This window comes from Phodopus roborovskii, unplaced genomic scaffold (assembly GCF_943737965.1).
Source record: "Phodopus roborovskii unplaced genomic scaffold, PHOROB, whole genome shotgun sequence".
In the NCBI taxonomy this organism is placed as follows: Eukaryota; Metazoa; Chordata; class Mammalia; order Rodentia; family Cricetidae; genus Phodopus; species Phodopus roborovskii.
In genome coordinates, this window is record NW_026126434.1 from 23,922,722 (window position 1) to 23,942,865 (window position 20,144).

General features: G+C 45.8%; 1 protein-coding gene across 2 annotated transcripts in view; it reads right to left on the minus strand.

The window, feature by feature from the left end:
* Nucleotides 1–10,336, minus strand: part of Trappc10 (trafficking protein particle complex subunit 10) — a 62,476-nt gene extending 52,140 nt beyond the window's left edge. The window contains exon 1 of one of the 2 annotated variants that reach the window (XM_051187019.1): nt 10,125–10,336. In XM_051187019.1, coding sequence (XP_051042976.1) covers nt 10,125–10,191 — 67 coding nt within the window. In that variant the 5' untranslated portion in view covers nt 10,192–10,336. The remainder of the gene's footprint in view (nt 1–10,124) is intronic. The other variant, XM_051187020.1, reaches the window with a different exon arrangement.
* Between the last annotated feature and the right edge of the window lie 9,808 nt (nt 10,337–20,144).

Genomic DNA, 20,144 nt, shown 5'->3' on the forward strand with positions numbered 1-20,144 from the left:
CTGTGGTTGAATGTTGAATGTTGGGAAGAGCCCTGCCTTGGAGTAAGAGGTTCCTTTACCCTAAAGCCTTTGTTCAAAAACAACCTTCTCGATGGGCTTCAACCGCTTTAAAACTGCATGATGAAGAAAGAGAAGAATCTGGTAAGTTCAGCAACATTACATAGTACCTGGTATGACCAGGAACAAGACAGACATAGACAGGCACTGTAGAGCTCCTCAGGCTGGGCACACCCCAGGCACAGCACAGTGCATGGCACACTATGGGAAAAGGAGAGGCGTGGGAACCAGGAAGTCAGCAATCTCTCACCCAAGAGACAGAAAAGACAATGTCCACATTCTTTTTTACATTTTATTTATTTATTGGTGGGGGAATTGAACATGAGCCATGTGTGCATGCGGAGGTAGGGAGGGGTAGACTGCAGGAGTCAGTTCTCTCCTCCACTATGTGAGTCTGAGGGACCAAGCTCCAGCAAGTGCCTTTACCCCCTGAGCCATTTCATCAAGTTTATGTTATTTCAAATAATGGGATAAGACATTTTCTAAAGTTGTGATGGGATACTTAGATAAAGGAGACGTCAGGGTAGAAGCAAAATTCAATTGTCCCTTAGATGTGAGAGACTTCCAACTCTGCCTGTGCTCAAGTCCCTAATATAGGGTGGTACAGCACTTGCAAAGGGCCTCCATCCACTGTCCCCAAACACTGTAAGTCCCTCTAGCTGCAGGCCTGCTCTGATGTGAATGCTGAGTAAGCCTCAGTGTACTGATTACAGATAGTGTCATAAGTAGAGTTACAGATACAGGGCTTTTTCACCAGAAGAAAGAATGTTTAGAAGACAGAACAGTTAAATAAATAAAGCCTTGCAGTCTTGAATTTTAACTCCAACCATTTTTAAAATAAAATGACCCCAATGAACAAACCTAGTGAAAACCATCTAAGTCAAGGTAAGTTTGTAGCATGTATGTATCTCTACTGAAAGGAAGCAGGGTAACTGCGGATCCAGCAAGCATGGCAAGCTGACTAGTTCAGAACCTAGCAAAGTGCACACACCAATGCAGCAGCAGCAGCAAGTGGCCAAACATACCAAGGATGATCTTGACACTGGAAGAGCCAACCGTCACTAAAGAGAACAAGGAGCCAGCTTTGAAGACACTTCTGTGAAGGGGAAGGGCCAGGCATACCAAGTACTATAAATATGCATTTATAAATGCTTTCACTCAAGTATTCCTACTAATAAATGAGGAAAATATTGAAATTACAATAAGACAGTGTGTACCCGCTGATGGAGGAACACACCACCAATAATGAGGCAGTCTTACAAAAGCAAGACCAAAAGGAATAAAAATGCTGAGCTCCTAGCTAAGGCTAATCAGACAGTGAGAACTCTGAAGAACAGCTGAGACAGGAGGCAATGAACTGGAAGGCAAAGGAACAGGAGAAGCAGAGGTTCTAAGAGAATCAGCTTACTTAAAAACTTAACATTTAGGAGGCTGATAGATGGTTGGCAGTTAAAAGCACTGTTTGTTCTTCCATAGGACCTGGGTTCAAATCTCAGCACCTATAAAAACTAAACAACCTTCTGACTCCAGTCCTAAGGGTTCTGATACCCTCTTTAGGCCTCTGCTGCACTGCATGATTGCAGGACAGACACAACACCCAAGCAAAATACCCATACACATAAAATAAAACAAACCTTTTCTTAAAAGACCTTCATTTAAATACTAATCCAAACTATGCTTTTTAAAAAGTAAAGACACACAGAAGGCCAAATATGGTAGTGTACAACTGTTACTATCCCAGCACTTGGAGACAGAGGCTAGAGAGGATCATGAGTGTGAAGCCAGCCTGGGCTACATAGCAAACATTTGTTTCAAAAAGAAACAGTAAGAGAATTCACTATCTCATATTTATAAAAAGACTTTAAGTACAAATTTTGTAGCTACGTTTTTAAAAATATTTATCTTTGAAGGTTTATTCTAAAAAACTCTGTGTGTGTGTGTGTGTGTGTGTGTGTGTGTGTGTGTGTGTGTGTGCGTGCAGCATATCTATGGAATCAGAAAAGGGTGTGTGGCCCCTCTGGAAATGGAGTTACAGGTAGCTATGAACTGCCCAACATGGGTCCTGTGTCCTCTCTTATCTACTGAGCAATCTTCCCAGCCCCTCTAAACGGGTCTGCAGTTCTGACAAGTCACTGACATCTTGACCAGAGAGAAGTAGAAACCCAAAGGTTGGACTCAGATCTGTGTACCTTCTACAAAGAGAGTCACTCCAGAAAGAAAGGTCCTCATTGCTTTCAAGAAAAGCTATGTTATCAGTAAGACCTCTGATCTATCTCAATAAAGAGAGTCCAGGGACTCCTCCTCAGTCCCCGAGTACCTCCTAAGGAGTCTTGATAGACTACAACAAAGAGGTTAATTTAGGGCCACCAACATGGTCTTAAATACCCAATAGGAAAGCACAGCAAAGAGTAGAACAATTAGCAACACCCAAAAGCAAATTTCTGCCAACATTGCCCAGATGCTCCTTCTGACCTGGGTCAGCCAGGGCCTGGGGCTTCTAAAGATTTACATAGGCATTGTTCGGGTGGCTAATTTAGCCAATGTAAAAGGCTCTACAGAGTTGTTAGGACTCTATTCATCTGTCCAGGGTAAAATCCTATCTCCCACAAAACAGAGGAGAGGCAAGAGAGCTCTATCCAAGTGGTAATCAGCTAAGAACCTGCATTTTCTCTTTATCAGAAATCTACTCAGATCCCTTCCTTCTACATGCCTTTCTTGTACAGGACACCCTAAGCCCTTTGCAGGCAGCCATGGCCTCCACCTTTCTACACCACATGCATAAATCCTGAGGGTCACACACACCTTTGGGGAGCCCAAACTTCTCTCTACTTCCCATCAATCAGACAGGAACAAGCCCCCTGGCCTCTATCACTCTCTGGTCATACTTGTTCAGAACAAGTATGCCTCTTGTAAAGTTTGTGTTTTCTAGGGTTCAACAATTCCAGCTCATGTGAGACTTGGACAATATTCACCCCTGGCACTGGAAGCCCCACTTCCCATAAGCCTCCTGGACTAGATAATTCAAACCTTCTACAAAATTACTCCTGCTAGAGTAATCAACTACAGACAGTGCTAAGCATGCATCTCCCATGCTCAGCTCAAAGAAGATACTAAAGAGACCCCCAAGACTGGGTTCATGGCTCTGCTGGGGCAGAGGGAGGCAAAGGGAAAGGAAGGCCATGATAGTGTATACCCAATGCAAGCCTGGTCCACAGCTCCATTCCCCCCAAACCAAGAAAGAGAATGGTTCACCAAACACATTAGAAGCAATCCCATACCAGAGAGCTGTTCTATCTGCATGGTAGAAATTGTATACACCATGGTTCGCCCTAATAAAACACCAACCAATCAGGACTGTCCTCATTTACATGTGGGAATTACATGCCAGGAAACTGCAGCCTAACCAAAATGTAGTTCACCCTCACCGAACAAGGACTCAACAGCCCATCATCTTACATAGGTTGTCCTGTTCCCACCACAGCTCTGTGCATGTGCTATGTCTGTGGTTCTCAACCTATAGGTCACAACTCCTTTGGGGGTTGCATATCAACTATCTTTTTCATTAGACATTTACATCATGATTCATAACAGCACCAAAACTACAGTTATGAAGTAGCAATGAAATAATTTCACCACATCATGAGGAACTGTATTAAAGGATCACAGCATGAGGAAGGTTGAGAACCACTATGCTAAATAAACATGGTTTGTTGCAACAAAAGAAAAGAGGAGCCAGGGAGATGATTCAGTGGATAAAGTGCCTGCCTTGCTGGACATGGTCAAAGGTGGCTGTGGTTGTTTGTGGGGTTTGTAACTATAGCACTGAAAGATGGAGGGTAGCAGGGAATAGACAGATCCTTGGAATACATCTGTCAGTCCATCCAGCCAATTAGTGACTACAAGGTTATGCAAGAGACCTTCTCTTAAAAGACAAGATATAGAAGACACCCAAATTGGCATCATCTCTCTCCTACACACACGTACACACACAAAAGGAAAGACACAAGACAGTAAGAGGAAATACCTTCAAATATGTAACTGATATAAAGATGTATTATCTGGAAAACAGAACTGAATTACAATTTAAAATGAACACTTCAATAAACATTTCACTAAGGACTGTATGTGTGGGGCACTCATCATCTAGAGACTGAGTCAAGAAGAGCTCCAATTACAGGCCAACCTGGACTGCACAGTAACATAGTGAGACTGTCTCAAAACAAACAAGAGAGAGGAATCTTCCAATACAGGGAAAAGGCAGACAACAGACTCTCAGTGAGGATGTGGGAAGCTGCACACTGCCAAGGATGTTAAATAGTATAACCACTTTGGGAAGAGTTGGCACTTTCCTAAAAAGCTAAACATAAGCTCACCATGTGACACAGCCATTCTCCTAGAATTCTCTATGAAATAAAAACGCATGTCCACGCAAAGACATGCAGTAGAATTACAAGAGCCAAAGTGTAGACACAATCCAAAGTGTAGACACAAACCAGCTAGTGACCAAATAAATGGGATGCAGACTGTCATGTGGTGGCTCTCTGTTCAGCAATCGATGGAAGGAACTACTGACAGCAAGATGAACTAATGCACAATGTCTATCCAAGATACCAAACACACACTACATGATGTGATCTTGTAGATTACTGGAGTTGCTACTGCATCTTCTGAAGCCTCATCTAGATACCAGGTAGGCCTCTCCAGCACAAGGCCAGACCATGAGCAACAGGCCTTGGTTTGGTTGTGATGTAAGTTGTGCACTGACTTGCAGTAAAGACAACTCGCCTAAATGAAGCTTATACTAACTTTCAAACTGGCATACTGGTTAGATTTGCTTTACTGCATTAACATGTATTCCCTGCTTAAAAGTCCACATAGAATGGGCAAGTTCAGTTTACCTAAGAACAAGTAAGTAGTCTCCAAGAGTTTTCTACACAGCTAATGTATAGAGGAAAAGAACATTATGGCATTAGGAGTTTCTACATCACGGAAGTGTTAAGAAACACCCAGCAGTGTATAAATGTTTGTTTTCATTTAATTGGACTGTTATATAAAATTAAATAAAATTTAAAAAAAAAGAAATAATTAAATAGACTTCAGTCAAGGTATACTAGACCAGTCTTTCCAAGGACATATTTAATGTCACTGATGAAAAATAAAATAAAAACTCCAAAAAAAAAAAAAAAAAGAAAGAAAGAAAGAAAGAAACACCCAGCAGGATGTTCCCTCAGAGAATATGTACTCACTTATTTAATCTACTCCACAAATAGACTCAGCACCCAGTATTTGCCAAATGCTATTGAAGGTGCCAAGAACACAGCAGTGAAACAAATCAAGCCCCCTTGTCATGAAACTTTACACTCTAGCCTGGATTCAGTGCAAAGAGAAACAATAAGCAAAGATAAAACAAATATTTATGTTAGGAGTTCTGTGCCAAGAAAAATGGGTGAAGTCAGTGAGATTCCAAACACAAGTGAGATGTAAGAGGCAAAGCAGACCTAGGGTTCAGTTGAACAGGTACCAGAAGGCAGACAGGGAACCATTATGTCCCCAGAAGCTGGAAGAGGAAGGCAGAGAATCAGAGAGTACCACAGAGACCACCAGGTCAGGAGCAGAGGCAGGGGCAGGCTCTGTTGTCCAGGCAGAGTCAGAGGCTAGTTTGGAGGGGTGGAGCTCTTGGGAGGCCTCTGAAGGTTATTCTGTTTCTTTTAGTTTTCATGGTGCTAGGATAGATCCCAGGGCCTTGCACATGCTAAACAAACATACACCACTGAGCCATACCTTAGCCTTGGGAAAGTAATTCTGAGAAGGTCCTAAGCTAGGGAGTTGTGTGTTATGCCTTCTCTGGAAGGTTGGGTGCATGCAGGGAGGCCACTGCAGGAATCCCACCGACAGAAGAAGGGGCCTGTGATGTGGGGACCACCATAAAGGTAAGAAAGGTGACTGGATAAATCATAGACTTACTTGAAACCCAATACAATATTTGCTGAAACTGAATTAGGGGGGAGGAAGGTGGGGGGGGGTGGAGTCAAAACCCATCAATCTGTAACTTAAAAACAAATACTCTCTTAGACCAAGTTGTGACTAGAGTGACAACTTGTATTGTAAGCAGACATAGACAGGATATGACCAGGGCAGGACAGGCAAGAAAAAGTGGGGCACATAAGAACACTTAGAGGAGGCTAGAAGGAAACAGGCACAGAAAGATGCCAGGGAGAACATCGGTGTGCAGTCTCTCAATCCACCCCCTTTGCAGGTGGGGCACTGAGCTCAGCAGGTAAGAGAAAAGATGTTGGCAATCAGCCTGTGATGCCTCATGAAATCCCACACTCACACTAAACCATGTCATTCACATGAATGTACTGTCTGCCAACAAAGAACTTCCCTAGTACAACAGCCCTTCTGTGACTGTTATGACAGACCGAAGGGCTTACTAAATGTAGTAACTGGGTGCTGAAAAACTGTGACATTCAAGGCACTAAACCAGAAAAAGTTTAGGGAGATCTTAGTAGCTTCCTAACTATCCATTTCACAGCTGAGGTCTCCCAAGAATAAAAATGGCAAAATGGCCTGGAAAACACAAGTACTCCTAACCAGCATGGGCAGAAACAGCAGGCACACCTACAAGCCAAGCTTGCTAAAGCAGTCCCGTAATCTCAGTTACTTGAAAGGCTGAGGCGGGACAACTCCAAATCTAAGACTAGCCCAGGAATCTTAGAGAGTCTCGAAAAGTAAAGACAGGCTGCATACATAGCTCCACAGCTGAGCACTTGCTGGGCTCCCTCTCCCACCCCTGGGGAAGCAGGGCAGGTGATCACATGGTTTCTTCTCCTTGCCTGCAGACCCCCTCAGGCTCCTCCCACTGTTCAGTCACTGACTACTACCTGCTCCCACCTTTACCTGTGTTCACTACTTTTAAGAAAATACACTTCACAGTTACTTGGTTTTTGTACTTTCAGACTGGGTAGGAAATCCAAATCTATAAACTCTTAACTACAGGGCAAAGTCCAATTCCAACCAGGTTCAAAACACTGCAGAGCTGCTGGTTCTGCTGTCTTCTTTCTCCTTTCAAAATTTATAGCACAAGACATGTCCCAGGTAAAAGGTGACCACCTGAAAAGGACCATTACCTCTTAGATGTTTCATCATTCGCAGGTGACCATATGCTGTATCACAGAGGAAAGCTACAGACAGTGGGACATCAACTGTCTCTGCCGAATGAGCACACAGTAGAAGAAACAGCACACAGTAGAAGAAACATGTCTCCCCTAACATATCTTGGGTCAGGAGCCTTTTTTTTTTCTTTCTTTCTTTCTCCCCCCCCCCCCCCAAACAAAGAAATCTGGTTTGGAAAGAGAAAGGGAGAACTAAGCTAAAACTGAAGATGTAAACAACTAGATTGGCTGGATTTCAGTATCACTGAGCATTTTTAACAAATTTTATGGTGAGCATCAAATTATTCTGACTAGGTAATTCACCACCTAACCCACTGCAGCAGGTTTCTCCCCAGCTGCCCGGCTGGCACCCAGCTCATTCCACACAAGGGCTTCAGCACTATCAGATCCTCTGCAGAGGTGGTCTCTCTCCACCACAGCCCACAAAGCAGGGCATTAAGAATCTTCCAATTATGGTTAAAACCTACTAAAACGGCTCTGTAGCTTCAAAACATTATTAAAACAACCACCTCTTCTGTTTCTCCTTGACCTTTGAGAACTTTCCATTCTTCACATGCCCACAGTACAGCACTATTTACTGTCCAAAGAAAAACGAGGCTAGGAAGGCAACTCAGCTCATAAAATGCTTGCCAGGGAAGTGTGAGGAGGATCCATGTGAAAAGCAAGCCATGATGACAAGTTTGTGATCCCAGCAACGGGCAGGTGGACATAGCTATTACTCACCAGCCCAGACAGACTAGCCTAACTGTAAGTCCCAGGTCCAAGTGAGAGGACCCTGTGTGAAAACAAACAAACAAACCAAGGTAGGCAGCCCTGGTGGACTAACTCCTGAAACTGATCTCTTTGTCCACAGGGAACAAACACACAATTATAAACACAAGCTCTGCTTTCATCTTAAAATGAACAGACTGGCTAGGTAAGTGTTCAAGGAGATCTAAAGTAAGAATTTTTTAAATAAATAAGATGAAACATTGTTTGGGGAGCAAACACTAAGAGAATTATAATGCATAGTACTGAAGTGTGGTTAAGAGTGAGCTGGCCTTTGGTGAGACTTCTGAACTGCTTTCACTAGCTTCTCCTTCAAAACATAAAAAGATGAAGAAGGAATGATGTAGAAACAGGATGAGTGCATGCCAAAGCTTCAGCCCCAGGAACATAATCATGGCATCAAGTGTACACTGTCAAGTCAGACTTTCCACGTGTCCAAAAAAAAAAAAAAAAAAAAAAAAAAAAAAAAGACAGAAAGAAACAAAAAAGAAAAAAAAGAGAGAAGAAATCTTTTTATTTTAAAGAGATTTTTTTTTTAACCTTCTTCTAAAATTTGTTTTCTGAAACTCCAAGAAGAGATGTACTTTCCAAGTCCGGGACAACATAAGCAGACTTTCTTATGATGCTACCTCAAAGTCATGAGAATTCCCCACCGACACCCCAAATTCCAACAAGCATGCAGAAGGCACACTGCACCCTGATGATACTCTGTACACAGGATGGTAAGAAAAGGAATATCACACATTTCCAAGCACTAACTATCAGAGTAATTAATCCTTCCCCTTTAGTCACAGCAGATGCCTCAGAGCTCGGAGCCTATGAAAGTTAAATGCCTATGCCCAAAGTTAAGGGTCGAGAAATACAATCAAGTAAGTATGTGTCCCTGCAGGTACTAAGTACTCATCCAGAATTCCTATTGTGCATAGTACTTGGGGGAACGTACTCAGGACCTGCAACACATTGAATCCAAACATGATTATTGGGTGCAACTTCCCTGAGGGGACTAGGGAGTACCTGGGCAGGGTGGGGCACCCTCCAGACCAGCTCTGCCACATCTGTCCACCTGCCTGCAGGTGAAATCTGGCAAGGGCTTTCTTTCAGTTGCCAAGCATTGGGGGCGGGTGGTGCTGCTGAGCTATGCAAGTCTCCGAATTTTAAAGGGCACACATCCACTTCCCTGAGAAAGTTCATCTAAAGACAAAGCAATGAAAGTCCTAAATATGAAATGTCTAGGAGGCTATAGAAGGGGGCTGGGAGGATGCCCATTCATCCAAGAGCCCAAAGAAAAGGTCAGAGCAGGGTGTGCTGCAGACCTTGGGAATCCTGGGGCCTAGCACCAGGTTTTGCAAACAGTGCTTTCTGTTTAGAAGAAGTAATTTCATAAGGTCACATACATACTGAATTATCAAAAGCCAAATATCACACCTATGACATTTGAGAGATTCTACCTACACCTATAGTTTGAGAGACAGCACCACAAGCCATCAAAACATCAACTAACATGTCAACACTTTCCATGAGTTCGTGGTTTGCAAAACTACTCAATTCTTAAGTTATGCTTTTAAAATAATGTATTACTTTCTTTTTTGTAGCAGAGCACCTCTGTGTGTGTGTGTGTGTGTGTGTGTTTGTGTGTGTGTGTGTGTGTGTGTGTGTGTGTTTAAGTGGGAGAAAGAACATGTGCAGAAGGGGGCTGTCCAAGCGGGAACTCGCTGGCAGAGCAGCCCAAACGTCTCAGGAAAGAGCCCTACAGACACAAGAAGATCCGACCTAACAGAGCTGAGTCCCTAAGCGGCTTGGCCGGTCACCTGCCACTCCGGCTTGTCTGTTACTAGAGGCAGAGCACCTGCACTCGTAGAGCCGGGCCTGCCCACCTGACTGCGGTCAGTGCGCAGCTCAGCCCGCAGAAGAGACGACCCGTGGGGGAAGGCCGGCCCGGTCCCGGACCAGCAGCTCTGACAGCACAGAGAGCTGGTCCGGATCGCCGCAGGCAGGACCCAAAGCTCGGCACCGATTGCAAAGCGGGTCGAAAGTCACCCAAGGAAAGGTCGGAGATCAACTGTGTCAGCCTAGGAGGGGCTGCCCCGCCCAGCCGCGCCCCCCGACCCTGTCGGCCGCACTCACAAGTGACGATGGGCTTGTTCTCCATGGTGTAGACCACCGGCGGCTGCGGCTCCTCAGGGGCGTCCATGGGCGTCCGGCGTCACCGGCCCGGCCCCCCGCCCGCCATGGGCACCCGAGGCCGCGCGGGGCCCGCTGAGCCCGCGCCTCCGCGCAGCCGGCCCCAGGCAGCTCCTAGCCGGCCGCCCGCCGCCGGCCGCGTCCACTTCCGGCCCCGGCGCCGCCGCGTGACCACTTCCGGGGCGCGCTACTTAAAGGGGCGGGCCCTGCCGCCTCCTGCTCTCCTACGGAAAAGGCCGTGGGCGGGGCGGACAGGCGGTGGGCGGGGCGAAGCGAGGCTGCAGTCGCTGTTGCGGGACTGGAAGAGCCTCTGCCTCGAGGTTCGGGCAGTCCCGAGGGCTTCAGGAAACAGCGGGTGGTGCACCTACCCAAGCTCGGTAACCCTTGAACCCTTGACCTCGTCGTACCTGTCTAAACTGGATGACCCTCGGCCTCGCACCTGCCGATGCTCCCTGACCCTCATCCTCCCTCCTATCCGTGCGCCTCCACAGCCAGTCCTTACGAGGTTCCTGCTATCCCCAAAGGAACTTCCTGCTTTCTGGCCTCTTCAGGATGCCTCGGAAAATCCATCAAAACCTTGGATCGGTTTTTACTTCTGGGCGAGCTCAGCTATGCTGTGCCAAGCTGAGTCCCTGCTCGCTTGTTAACACCGATTTGCCAAGTGTGCTAACTCAAAGCAACTCAAGATCGAAAGCCTTCCCACCCCCACTCCTCACGCTCAGAGTCCTCTGTGTTCACCCACTTGCAGGCCAACTTCCCACTGTCCTTTCTGGGTGTTTTCACTGGTATCAACCACACGCGTTGTTTTCACCTGCAGTCAACACTCTGCACTCTTTCCTCTGCTCCCGGGATGCAGAGCTATGCTCTTCCCTATGCACCACCTTCGCCAGTTCTGGCCATTCGTAGCTTTGAAGCTGTTGGGTATTGGGAATGCTGCAGAATCAAATCTTAGTTTAAACTGCATGAAAGTTTCTTGTGCAAATAAAGCAAGTCTGTGGAAGCTTTCGCAAATAGAATTCAGTGTGTACATAGAATGCCTGAGTATTGCTTAACTGTTGGGGTGCATGTTGGTGTGGGCTTTGGGGCAACTGATAGGGCAGCTGAAGCTGGTGGAGGCTGCCAAGCATAGCCTAAGAGAGTAGAGCTAAGGAAGGGCAAGGATTCAAAGACTGTGGATGCTCCAGAGTTTTTGACCCCTATCCAGCTAAGTATTTGTGGGATGTCAGTGCAAAAGCACAACTCGCAAATGGAATAAGAGATGGTTTATTTTGAATCCAAATTTGAGTAACCACCACCCAGGAAACAAGGGTTTTGGGGAATCCTCTGAGGCATCCCAAGCAGGCTACCCCAGGCTTCATGTTCCCCCTTGGAGGCGGTTTGACGAAGTTTTATAGTGGCAGAACATAGAAAGTCATAAATCAAGACAATTTAAAATGCATTGGTGGGTAAGAGAGGAAGTTATAGCGAGATGTTGGCCTCAAACAACAGTCTTAGCTTTAGAGTTTATAGAAGCTAGTAGTCTGCTAAGTTAATAGATTCCAAAAGGATTTTTATCTGTTAATCACAGAATGCTAGTTCTGGCATGGGCAAGAAATGGCAATTTAGGGGGCTAAAGGTGGTCTATGATAAAATAATTAGCCTGCAATGTTACCACCTCTCTGCATCACCATGGTTGTAATTAGTCAATGAGTCTTTGTACACATAGCTCCTTTCCAGGAATTCTGGTTCACTGGAATGTGATCCAATGGGGCTTGTCAGGAGCAACAAGGACACTCAAGACCAAGCATCAGGACATTCAGCTGAGACACTAGAGTAGAGACCCTGTCACCAGGCCACAAGCTTTCTCTGCAGAGTGACAGAAGGACTTCTGGTTTTACATACCACTATAGTTTTTGTCTCTTGCCCAGGTTTTTGTTGTTAACAGCCCTTTAACAACTTAAACTCAATTCTTAGTTCAAGGACTCTATCTCTAATGCTGTGGCCAGATCTGGCCTCAAAGCCAGAACTTGTCAGTCCCTGCCCTCCAATAAAGCCTGCAGCAAAGACTTGACATGATCTGATCAAGTCTGGAGATGGAGTCCAGCCAGTTAGAGGGACTGGTGAGGACTGTGTCTTTAACACAAACAAACCTACAGGAGCTCACAAGGGAAAAGGCTAACAGAACTGTGAACTAGAATGGAAGACAAGACTCAAAGGTAAGATAATCCGGAGTGCAAGTCTAATGTGCACTAAGAAATGACTAGACAGAAGCAGGAAGTGTGAGGCCCCACTAAGACAAACAACTTCCACAGAAAGCAGCCTCCATGACCCAGAGAGTCTGTTTACAAAGACCAAAGCAACTATAAAACATATCCAAATAACTTAATTAACATGCATGAGGAAAAGTTGAAGGCAGAGTAACAAAAATATTATTTTTAGGTGTATGGGTGTTTAGCCTGCATGTATATCTGTGCAACATGCACATGCCTGGTGCCCACAGAGACCAGAAGAGGGATCCCCTGAGACTAGCATTATAGATGGTCATGAACCATTGTGTGAGTGCTGGAAGTCAAACACGGGTCCTCTGGAAGAGCAGCCAGAATTCTTAACCATTGAGCCATCTTTTCAGCCCTATAGAGAAAGTGGCCATGTTCTGGTGTCCTCCATTCCCTCCTGACTCCTACAATAATTTTGTTCCCTCTTCCTTGAGATTCCCTAAGCTCTGAGGGGAGGGATCTTATGGAGAACTCAAATTTGGATTCTGTCTCCGAATAATGCCTGGCTGTGGGTCCATCTCATGCTGGAGGAAACCTCTCTGATTTCAACTAGACAAGGACACAGCAATGAGTGAGGGGAGGGAGGTCAAGAGGGTCTTTGGGATCTGAAGAAGGTGGCTGCAGCTAGTGTTCTGTTGTGGCACTAGGGATGAGCCTGGCGGATTGGGTCTGCTGGGGGAAACAGAGAGGAGCCCCTAGATGTTTCTTAATCTGTCAAGTTGGCAATCAGAATTAGCCCTCATAACACCCATTACACATCAATGTGAGTGTGAGGGACTAGTGGTAGAGCTGGGTAGTAGAATACTTGTCTAATAAGCGCAAGGCCCTGGGTTCAGTTCCCAGCCTCTTGATTTCTCTCTCACACATCCCCCCCCTGCAATGCTATGCCACATTCATTTAAATAACTCAAATTAAGATAAAATTTAAAGTTCCTGGAAACAAAGGCATGAGCTCCACAGCCTGTCCTCCACATCTTTTGTCTATCAGTACAGACAGTAAAATTCAGCTACCCTGAGGAAACACCCACAGTTGCTCCCCGGGGAGATGTGGCCACAGGGAAGTTTTTTTTCTGAAGGGAGGGATGGCTCGGGTGAGCCCACTGTCCGTGCTGGGTGGCACTCTGGCTCCACTGGACTGGAAATTGACTCCTGGACCTTTATCCTGTGACAAAACATCTATTGGAGCCTTTCTGTTCCCATGGAAACTTAGAAAATACTTGGACTGGCTCATTGATTCCTTTCTTTTTTCTACTAGAAAATGCTGCCACTCTTGTTAATCAATATCTGTGGGGTTTTTCCAGATCCCTTTCTCATGAGACAGCACTTTGTTTTGATTGGTTGGTTGGTTTGGAAAGCTGATGGACCCAGAACTCAAACGGTCTTTCCCGATAGCCCATGATGTGCTAAATTATATGTCTGGATATTACATATGCTTTATAGAAAGAAAGGCTTTGATTGCTCTACCCCCAAAGATCAGGGCCAAAAAGAAATGGCAAGTCATCAAAGGTCATAGCAAGTTGATTCATGGTGGTCCCAAATTGGGTACAACATAAATATCCTTCAGTAGGTGGACAAACTGTGGCCCAGCTGTACTCAACAAAGAAAAATAATGAACTCTGATGCCTGCAACAACCCAAGTGAGTCTCCAGAGAGAACACTAAGAAGCTCCAAACCTAAAAGTATATGTGCAGTTTCAATCAAGAAACATTGATAGAAAAAATAAAATCGGAGAGATAGAGAGGTCAGTGGTTGCCAGGGAATGTGGGGTTACATGAAAGTGGGGAGACTATGAAGAATAGTGTGTGGGGTCCCCCTGGAGAGGAATGGTCTGTATCAGAACTGCATTAATGTTGGTGCCTGGTATTTTGGTTTGGATATGAAGTGTCTCCCCACTCCCTGCCCGAAGATACACTGATGGCTTGGCATCCAGTCAGTGGTACCACAGAGAGATGATTAGATTGTGAGAGTTCTGATATTTTTATTCTTTGTGTCTTTCACATCATGCCTCCCAGTCCCACCCATCCCTGCTTCCAAAAAAAAAAAAAAGAGAGAGAGAGAGAGAGAAAACTTAAGAGGTGAAAAGGAGGGGGGAAGAAGGGGGAAAACATCTCATCATGGAAGCTGCAGTGTGACACGGTGAGTCACTGGGCAAACCCTTTATCCATGCATTTGTACATGCAGGCATTCATCACAAAGAATCATTGGTCTCTGCTGCACCATCATCCATGGGCCCTCCTGGGACATTTCCTGGACAGCCCATTGCTGCCCTGTGTCTTAGAGATCTGCAGCCTTGGGTCCACAGGACCAACACCCCACCCACCCACACACACACCACACCCCGTATTCCAGCAGATCAAAGATGGGGTGGATCAACACAAAACCCTGGTTCTGGGTCTGGGTAGCTGCAGGATTGGTCAGCCTGCCAGTTCTCCCCTGTCCTCACCACCAGGGTGGAGAGCAGCAGATCAAAGATGGGGTAGATCAACACAAAACCCTGGTTCTGGGTCTGGGTAGCTGCAGGATTGGTCAGCCTGCCAGTTCTCCCCTGTCCTCACCACCAGGGTGGAGAGCTCTGATCTTATTAATAACCTAATGATGGCTTCATAAACGAAGGGAACATTGAGAGGTGGGGCCTGGGTGGAGTAACTAGGGCATGTCCTTTGACCTATGCCCTGTGGCATATGACCTAGTTTCATTTCTGTTGCTGGGATAAAAGGCAGCTTAGTAGATAACAGGTTTGTTTTCACTCACAATTCTAGACTGCAGTCTACCAAGCAAGGGAATCCAGGAACAGAAACATCTAGTGACATCAAATCAATGTCAGGAGAAGGAAGAATGGAGCCCATGCCACTCCTCTGCTTACACTCTCATGGTCATGCAACCCAGGGCCCCAAACCAGAGAATGCAGTTACCCACTATGGGATTGGGTCTTCCCACATCAATGAAAGCAGTCAAGACAACCCCCTTCACTCCATGCCCACAGGCCAACTTGATCCAGGTGATCCTTCAGTGAAACTTTCACACAGGTGATCCTAGGTTGGATCAAGTTGACAACTAGAAGTGACCACTACACAGGAGCAGGAGCTGAAGATACACACACTCTGTGTGTGTCTCTCTGTCTCTTTCTGTCTCCCCCCCTCACTGTGTTGTGTTGTGAGTAGCCTCCACAACTGATTTTCTGCCGCCATGGTATTCATTCAGCCTCCCACCAATCCAAAACCACAGACCACAGAGCCCACTGACAATGAACTGAAACCTGTAAAATTCCTAGCCAAAATCAGCCTATCACCCTTTAGGTAGTTCTCCACAGGCATTTGTCACAGTCGTGGGTAACTGCTGGACACACCTGCTTGGAACATTATACTGAAGTTTTGTTAAGCTTTAACTACCACCCCCCACCTTCTACCCCCCCCCCACCCTGCAGGGGGGGTCGGCTTAGACAAAAGAGCCTATCCCTCCTCTGAGAACTGCATGTCAATCTGTATTATCTCAAAATTCAGCTTAGTGTTTATTTTATGTATTTATCTACCTATTGCTTTTTGAGACAGAGTCTCTATGTAGCCCTGGCTGTCCTGGAAGTTACTATGTAGACAAGGCTGGCTTCAGAACTCTTGAGTGCTGGGATTAAATGTGTGTGTCACTGTGGCTGACTGTTAGCTTAGTATTTTGAGAAGCCACCCAAGTTGAAAATGGTATTATGTGAATTTCAGGTCATCCATGAGGTGACTCAGGCATGGTTTCCCAGCTTCACTTCTCCCCTACTGCCCCTCATGAAGTCTCCAGGGGTCTGGGAACATCTGCATGTGCAGACCAGACATCTGAGTCAGTCATCCCCTGGAGCGCGCTCTTCTATTGGTGTTTAACTAATGTTTCCCTGAGGAGTATTCACCAGGAGCTCAGACAGTCCACCAGGGAAGTAAAAACAGTGACAATTATATGGAGATGAGCAAATGGTGTGTAAACATTATTCTCCTGCTAAATTAAACTAAGTCCAGAGCAGGAACAGAATCAAGGTAGTAAGCATGTGAGAATATACAGCCTGGACTGTCCACAGGGCAGCTGCTCTAAGAAACTGACAGCCACTCTTGATGCTGCAGTCTCACTGGGAGGCTCTCCCAGAACTTGGCAATTACCCTACCACAATATCCTTACCACACCCCCACTCTCACACCTCTTCTTCGGGGTCTCATCTTTGCTGTCCCTGTCCTGTGTGCTCTTGTCAGAAGGGGCTCTCTGCATCTGCTTGTGCAGGTACAGCATGCCTTCCTACATCACTTAAATAAGTTTCAATAAAGAAATCAAACCTGGCCCTAGAGACAGCATTTCCCAACACTGTTCAATGCTCCTATTTTTAGCTCAGCTCCTTCTTGGCTCCTCACTCTCTCTCACCATGCCAAGCTTATTCCCAGGGAATCTGTCCTTGCCTGTGTCCATGAACATCAAACTAGGATCCACCACTGTACTGACACTCACCTGAACATCACCATTGCCAGGGCTCCAAGAGTTACCTGCTGCCCTGGAGGCCAAAGCCAACTTAGCCACAGGAGCCAAACCAGTGCCTCTCACACCAGCCCCTGGCATAGCTCCAATTGGGGTGACATGGCAGAGGGTGGTGATGGGAAAGGCCAGAAAATGCTGAACTACCAGCATGTCAACCTCTAGGAACACATAGACTTCACAGAAGAGGCTGAACCAGGGCTGTTGGCTAACCTGGGCTTCTACAGCTATTCTTACATAATTGATACAGTGCATTGTCCAGCCTGGGTGATCTAAATGGTAAGAGAAGAGAAGTCCTCCTGAGGGCACAGAGTGTCTGCCGTCCAAGCCACATATCTCTGCTTACTGTAGAAAGTGTGTCCAACTGGAATCCTGCCTCCAAGACTGTGGTGGGCTCTACTCTCATGTCCCAAGCTGAGAACCTTCTCCAAGGAAATCCAGAGTATTGGCACCACCAGGAAGGTGTAGGAGAACCACTGTATAAACCCTTTGCTCAGTGAGGCCATATTCAGCTTCAAGGAGATGCCAGACAGGCCCTGGATGGCTCCTGGTCCTCTTCTGTGCCCCCTCCTGTAAGGGGTATGTTTTTCCACCCACCCCCCCCCCCGCCGCCGGGTCCCACCGCCGCGCCAGCCCCAAAAAACACACAGAGACTCTATTTGATACAACACTGTTGGCCAGGTACTAGTTTCTTATCGGCTAGCTCTGTCTTAATTATTAACCCATTTTTATTAATCTAAGTATTTCCACGTGGTTTCATCTTACCGGAGAGGGGCTGGCATTGTGCTCTCCCTGGTCTCTCCATGTTGACTCCTCCTTACTACTTCCTCTTTCCTCCTTGTCTCCTAGTCCCTCCTAACTTCCTTTCCTATTGGCCAACAACCAGTAAGAGAAACATATTTACAGAATGACATCTCCCATCATCTCCTCTTTTCTGTCTAAATAAAAAGAAGGGTTTTAATCTTAAGATAGCAAAATATATCACACAACAGTTATCAAATAAGAATCTCAGTTAACAATATTTAGTCCATTAACATTTAGTAAGATTTAAGAAAATATTCCATCATCTATCTTTGTGAGTCTAAAGTTCTACATGTAACTTATCTTTAATCCTAACTAAGGAAAACTATAACCATAACTATTTGTCTTCAACTCCCTCAAAGACCACAGAAGGATAATATATAAACTCTAGAAATGACAGAAACAACTCACTGCCTGGTCAGTCACCAGAAGTTTTTCTGTAACCTTCCATTTTTAGCCCATAGGCCATAGTGTGTCTGGCATATTCTTCAGCAAAGCAGGAAACTTTAAACTGTCTTCTTGTATTGGCAGTTTGTCAGTCACTTTTTTTCTGTGTCCTGCAGACTGTCTGGCAGACTCTTCCATGAAGCAGGGACTCTGTAGCAATGTCCATCTTGAATAAGCAGTCACTTTTCTGTGGGTCCTGTGTGTTCAATTTATACAGCATAAAGTCAAACAGTCCAGACAAGAGCAGTATCTTGTCCAAATGGCTAGTCTTGCCATATTGAAAGCAAACTCCATAACGAGTTTCTTCAAGGTCCATCTTCCTTTCTGACGCAGGTGGTATTGCCAGGAGCAGTTAAGTCTCACTGTTAAGAAAAACCCTAAACCATTTTAAATGCCATATTCTGTAGGTCTTTGAAAGGTTTGAAGAATGTCTCTTTATCTCAAATACATCTCTATGTATCTTGAAAACCTAACTAACTTAAGTCTAAGCTTTGACTATCATAGGTAATTATCTATTATCTGTACTACATTATACATTACATTTTAAAATGAGCTATATAAACACAATACCTAAACAAGAGGAGAAACATACTTATCACAAGATTGACCTTAAATTTGTATCAATAAATAAAAATCCATTCCAAAACAAAGTATTCATATCTATATCACCCTCCCTCCTGGGACATTCCAGAAGCACCACCTGCATCCAGGGCCCTGCAAACTCCACTGTAATGGAGACACTTTTCTCACTGCTATTCAGCCCAGCACCAGGGGAACAACAGAGTCACAGGCTTGACTGAATGCCCGAGTGTTCAGGGTCTATTGACTGTTGCAGGGCTGGGCTGGCACCAGTTCTGCTTTAAACCTGAGCCACTCTCGCTCCTTGCCTGAAGAAAGCCTAGTGTCTCAGAAGCCCTTTCCATACCATGGAGGTCAGGTTTGAAAGAGCAGACCCATAGTGTTGTCATTTTTAAAAGATGCCATATGACAGAGCTTGGGTGGAAGGGTTTTTTTTTTTTTTTTTTAAATTGGGTGAAAGTGAATAGGGAAGAGGGGGAAGGGAGAGGGGAGACTGGCATCTGGGGACAGGAGTGGCAGAGGGGAAGAAAGAGAAAGGGGGAGGGAGGAGGTGATCAGGGCCCTTTTAAGGGGAACATAGTGACTGTGTCAGTGTGCACAGGTGGTGCTCTTAGTGGCTGCAGCTGAGGATGCATCCTGTTAGAACCCCACAGGCAAGCCAGTACAGATGCCTGAATACTAATCCATAGGGGGCTGAGGGCCATCCTAGCCAGCCCACTGGCCTCAGGCCTCCCCAGTGCTGTGACTGGGGGCAGGGAGCAAAGACCTTCCTCTTCCCCAGTAGCTGGCTGTCCCCTCCAGGACAGGACAGGAGCTCTAGACCAAGGTGACAGACATCATCATGACTGGCCTGTGTCCTCTGAGGCTCTCCAATGTTCACCTGCCCCATTCCCACCTGGGAATGTGTCAGCAACAAATTCTTTATGTAGCTCTAGCTTTTGCCTGGTACTCAGAGATGATCCTTCCCCCAGGCTTTGTGGAAATCCCACCCAGGTCTCCATGGAGGCTTTGTATTCACACCTTCAACCTAAGCAGACAGCGAAGTCCATTTCTAGAGTCCCCTGGAGAAGCAGATGTGCCTCCTGTCTTTGCAATCCAATTCTTGTTGAAGATCCTGGGGTGGGGTATGATGGGTCAGTGGTTAAAGGCACTTGCTGCTTATTCTAGTTTGCTTTCCATTGCTGTGATAAACACCAAAGACTAAAAGTAATTGGCAGGGGAAAGGGTTATTTGGCTTATAGGTTAGCATCAGAGAAGTCAAGGGCAGGAACTCAAGGCAGGAACCTGAAGAGAGGGGCCAAAGCAGAGGCTAAGGAGGAACGCTCCTTCGCTGCTTGCCTGCTTGCTCATCCTGCTTCTTTATACCCCCCAGGATCACCTGTCCA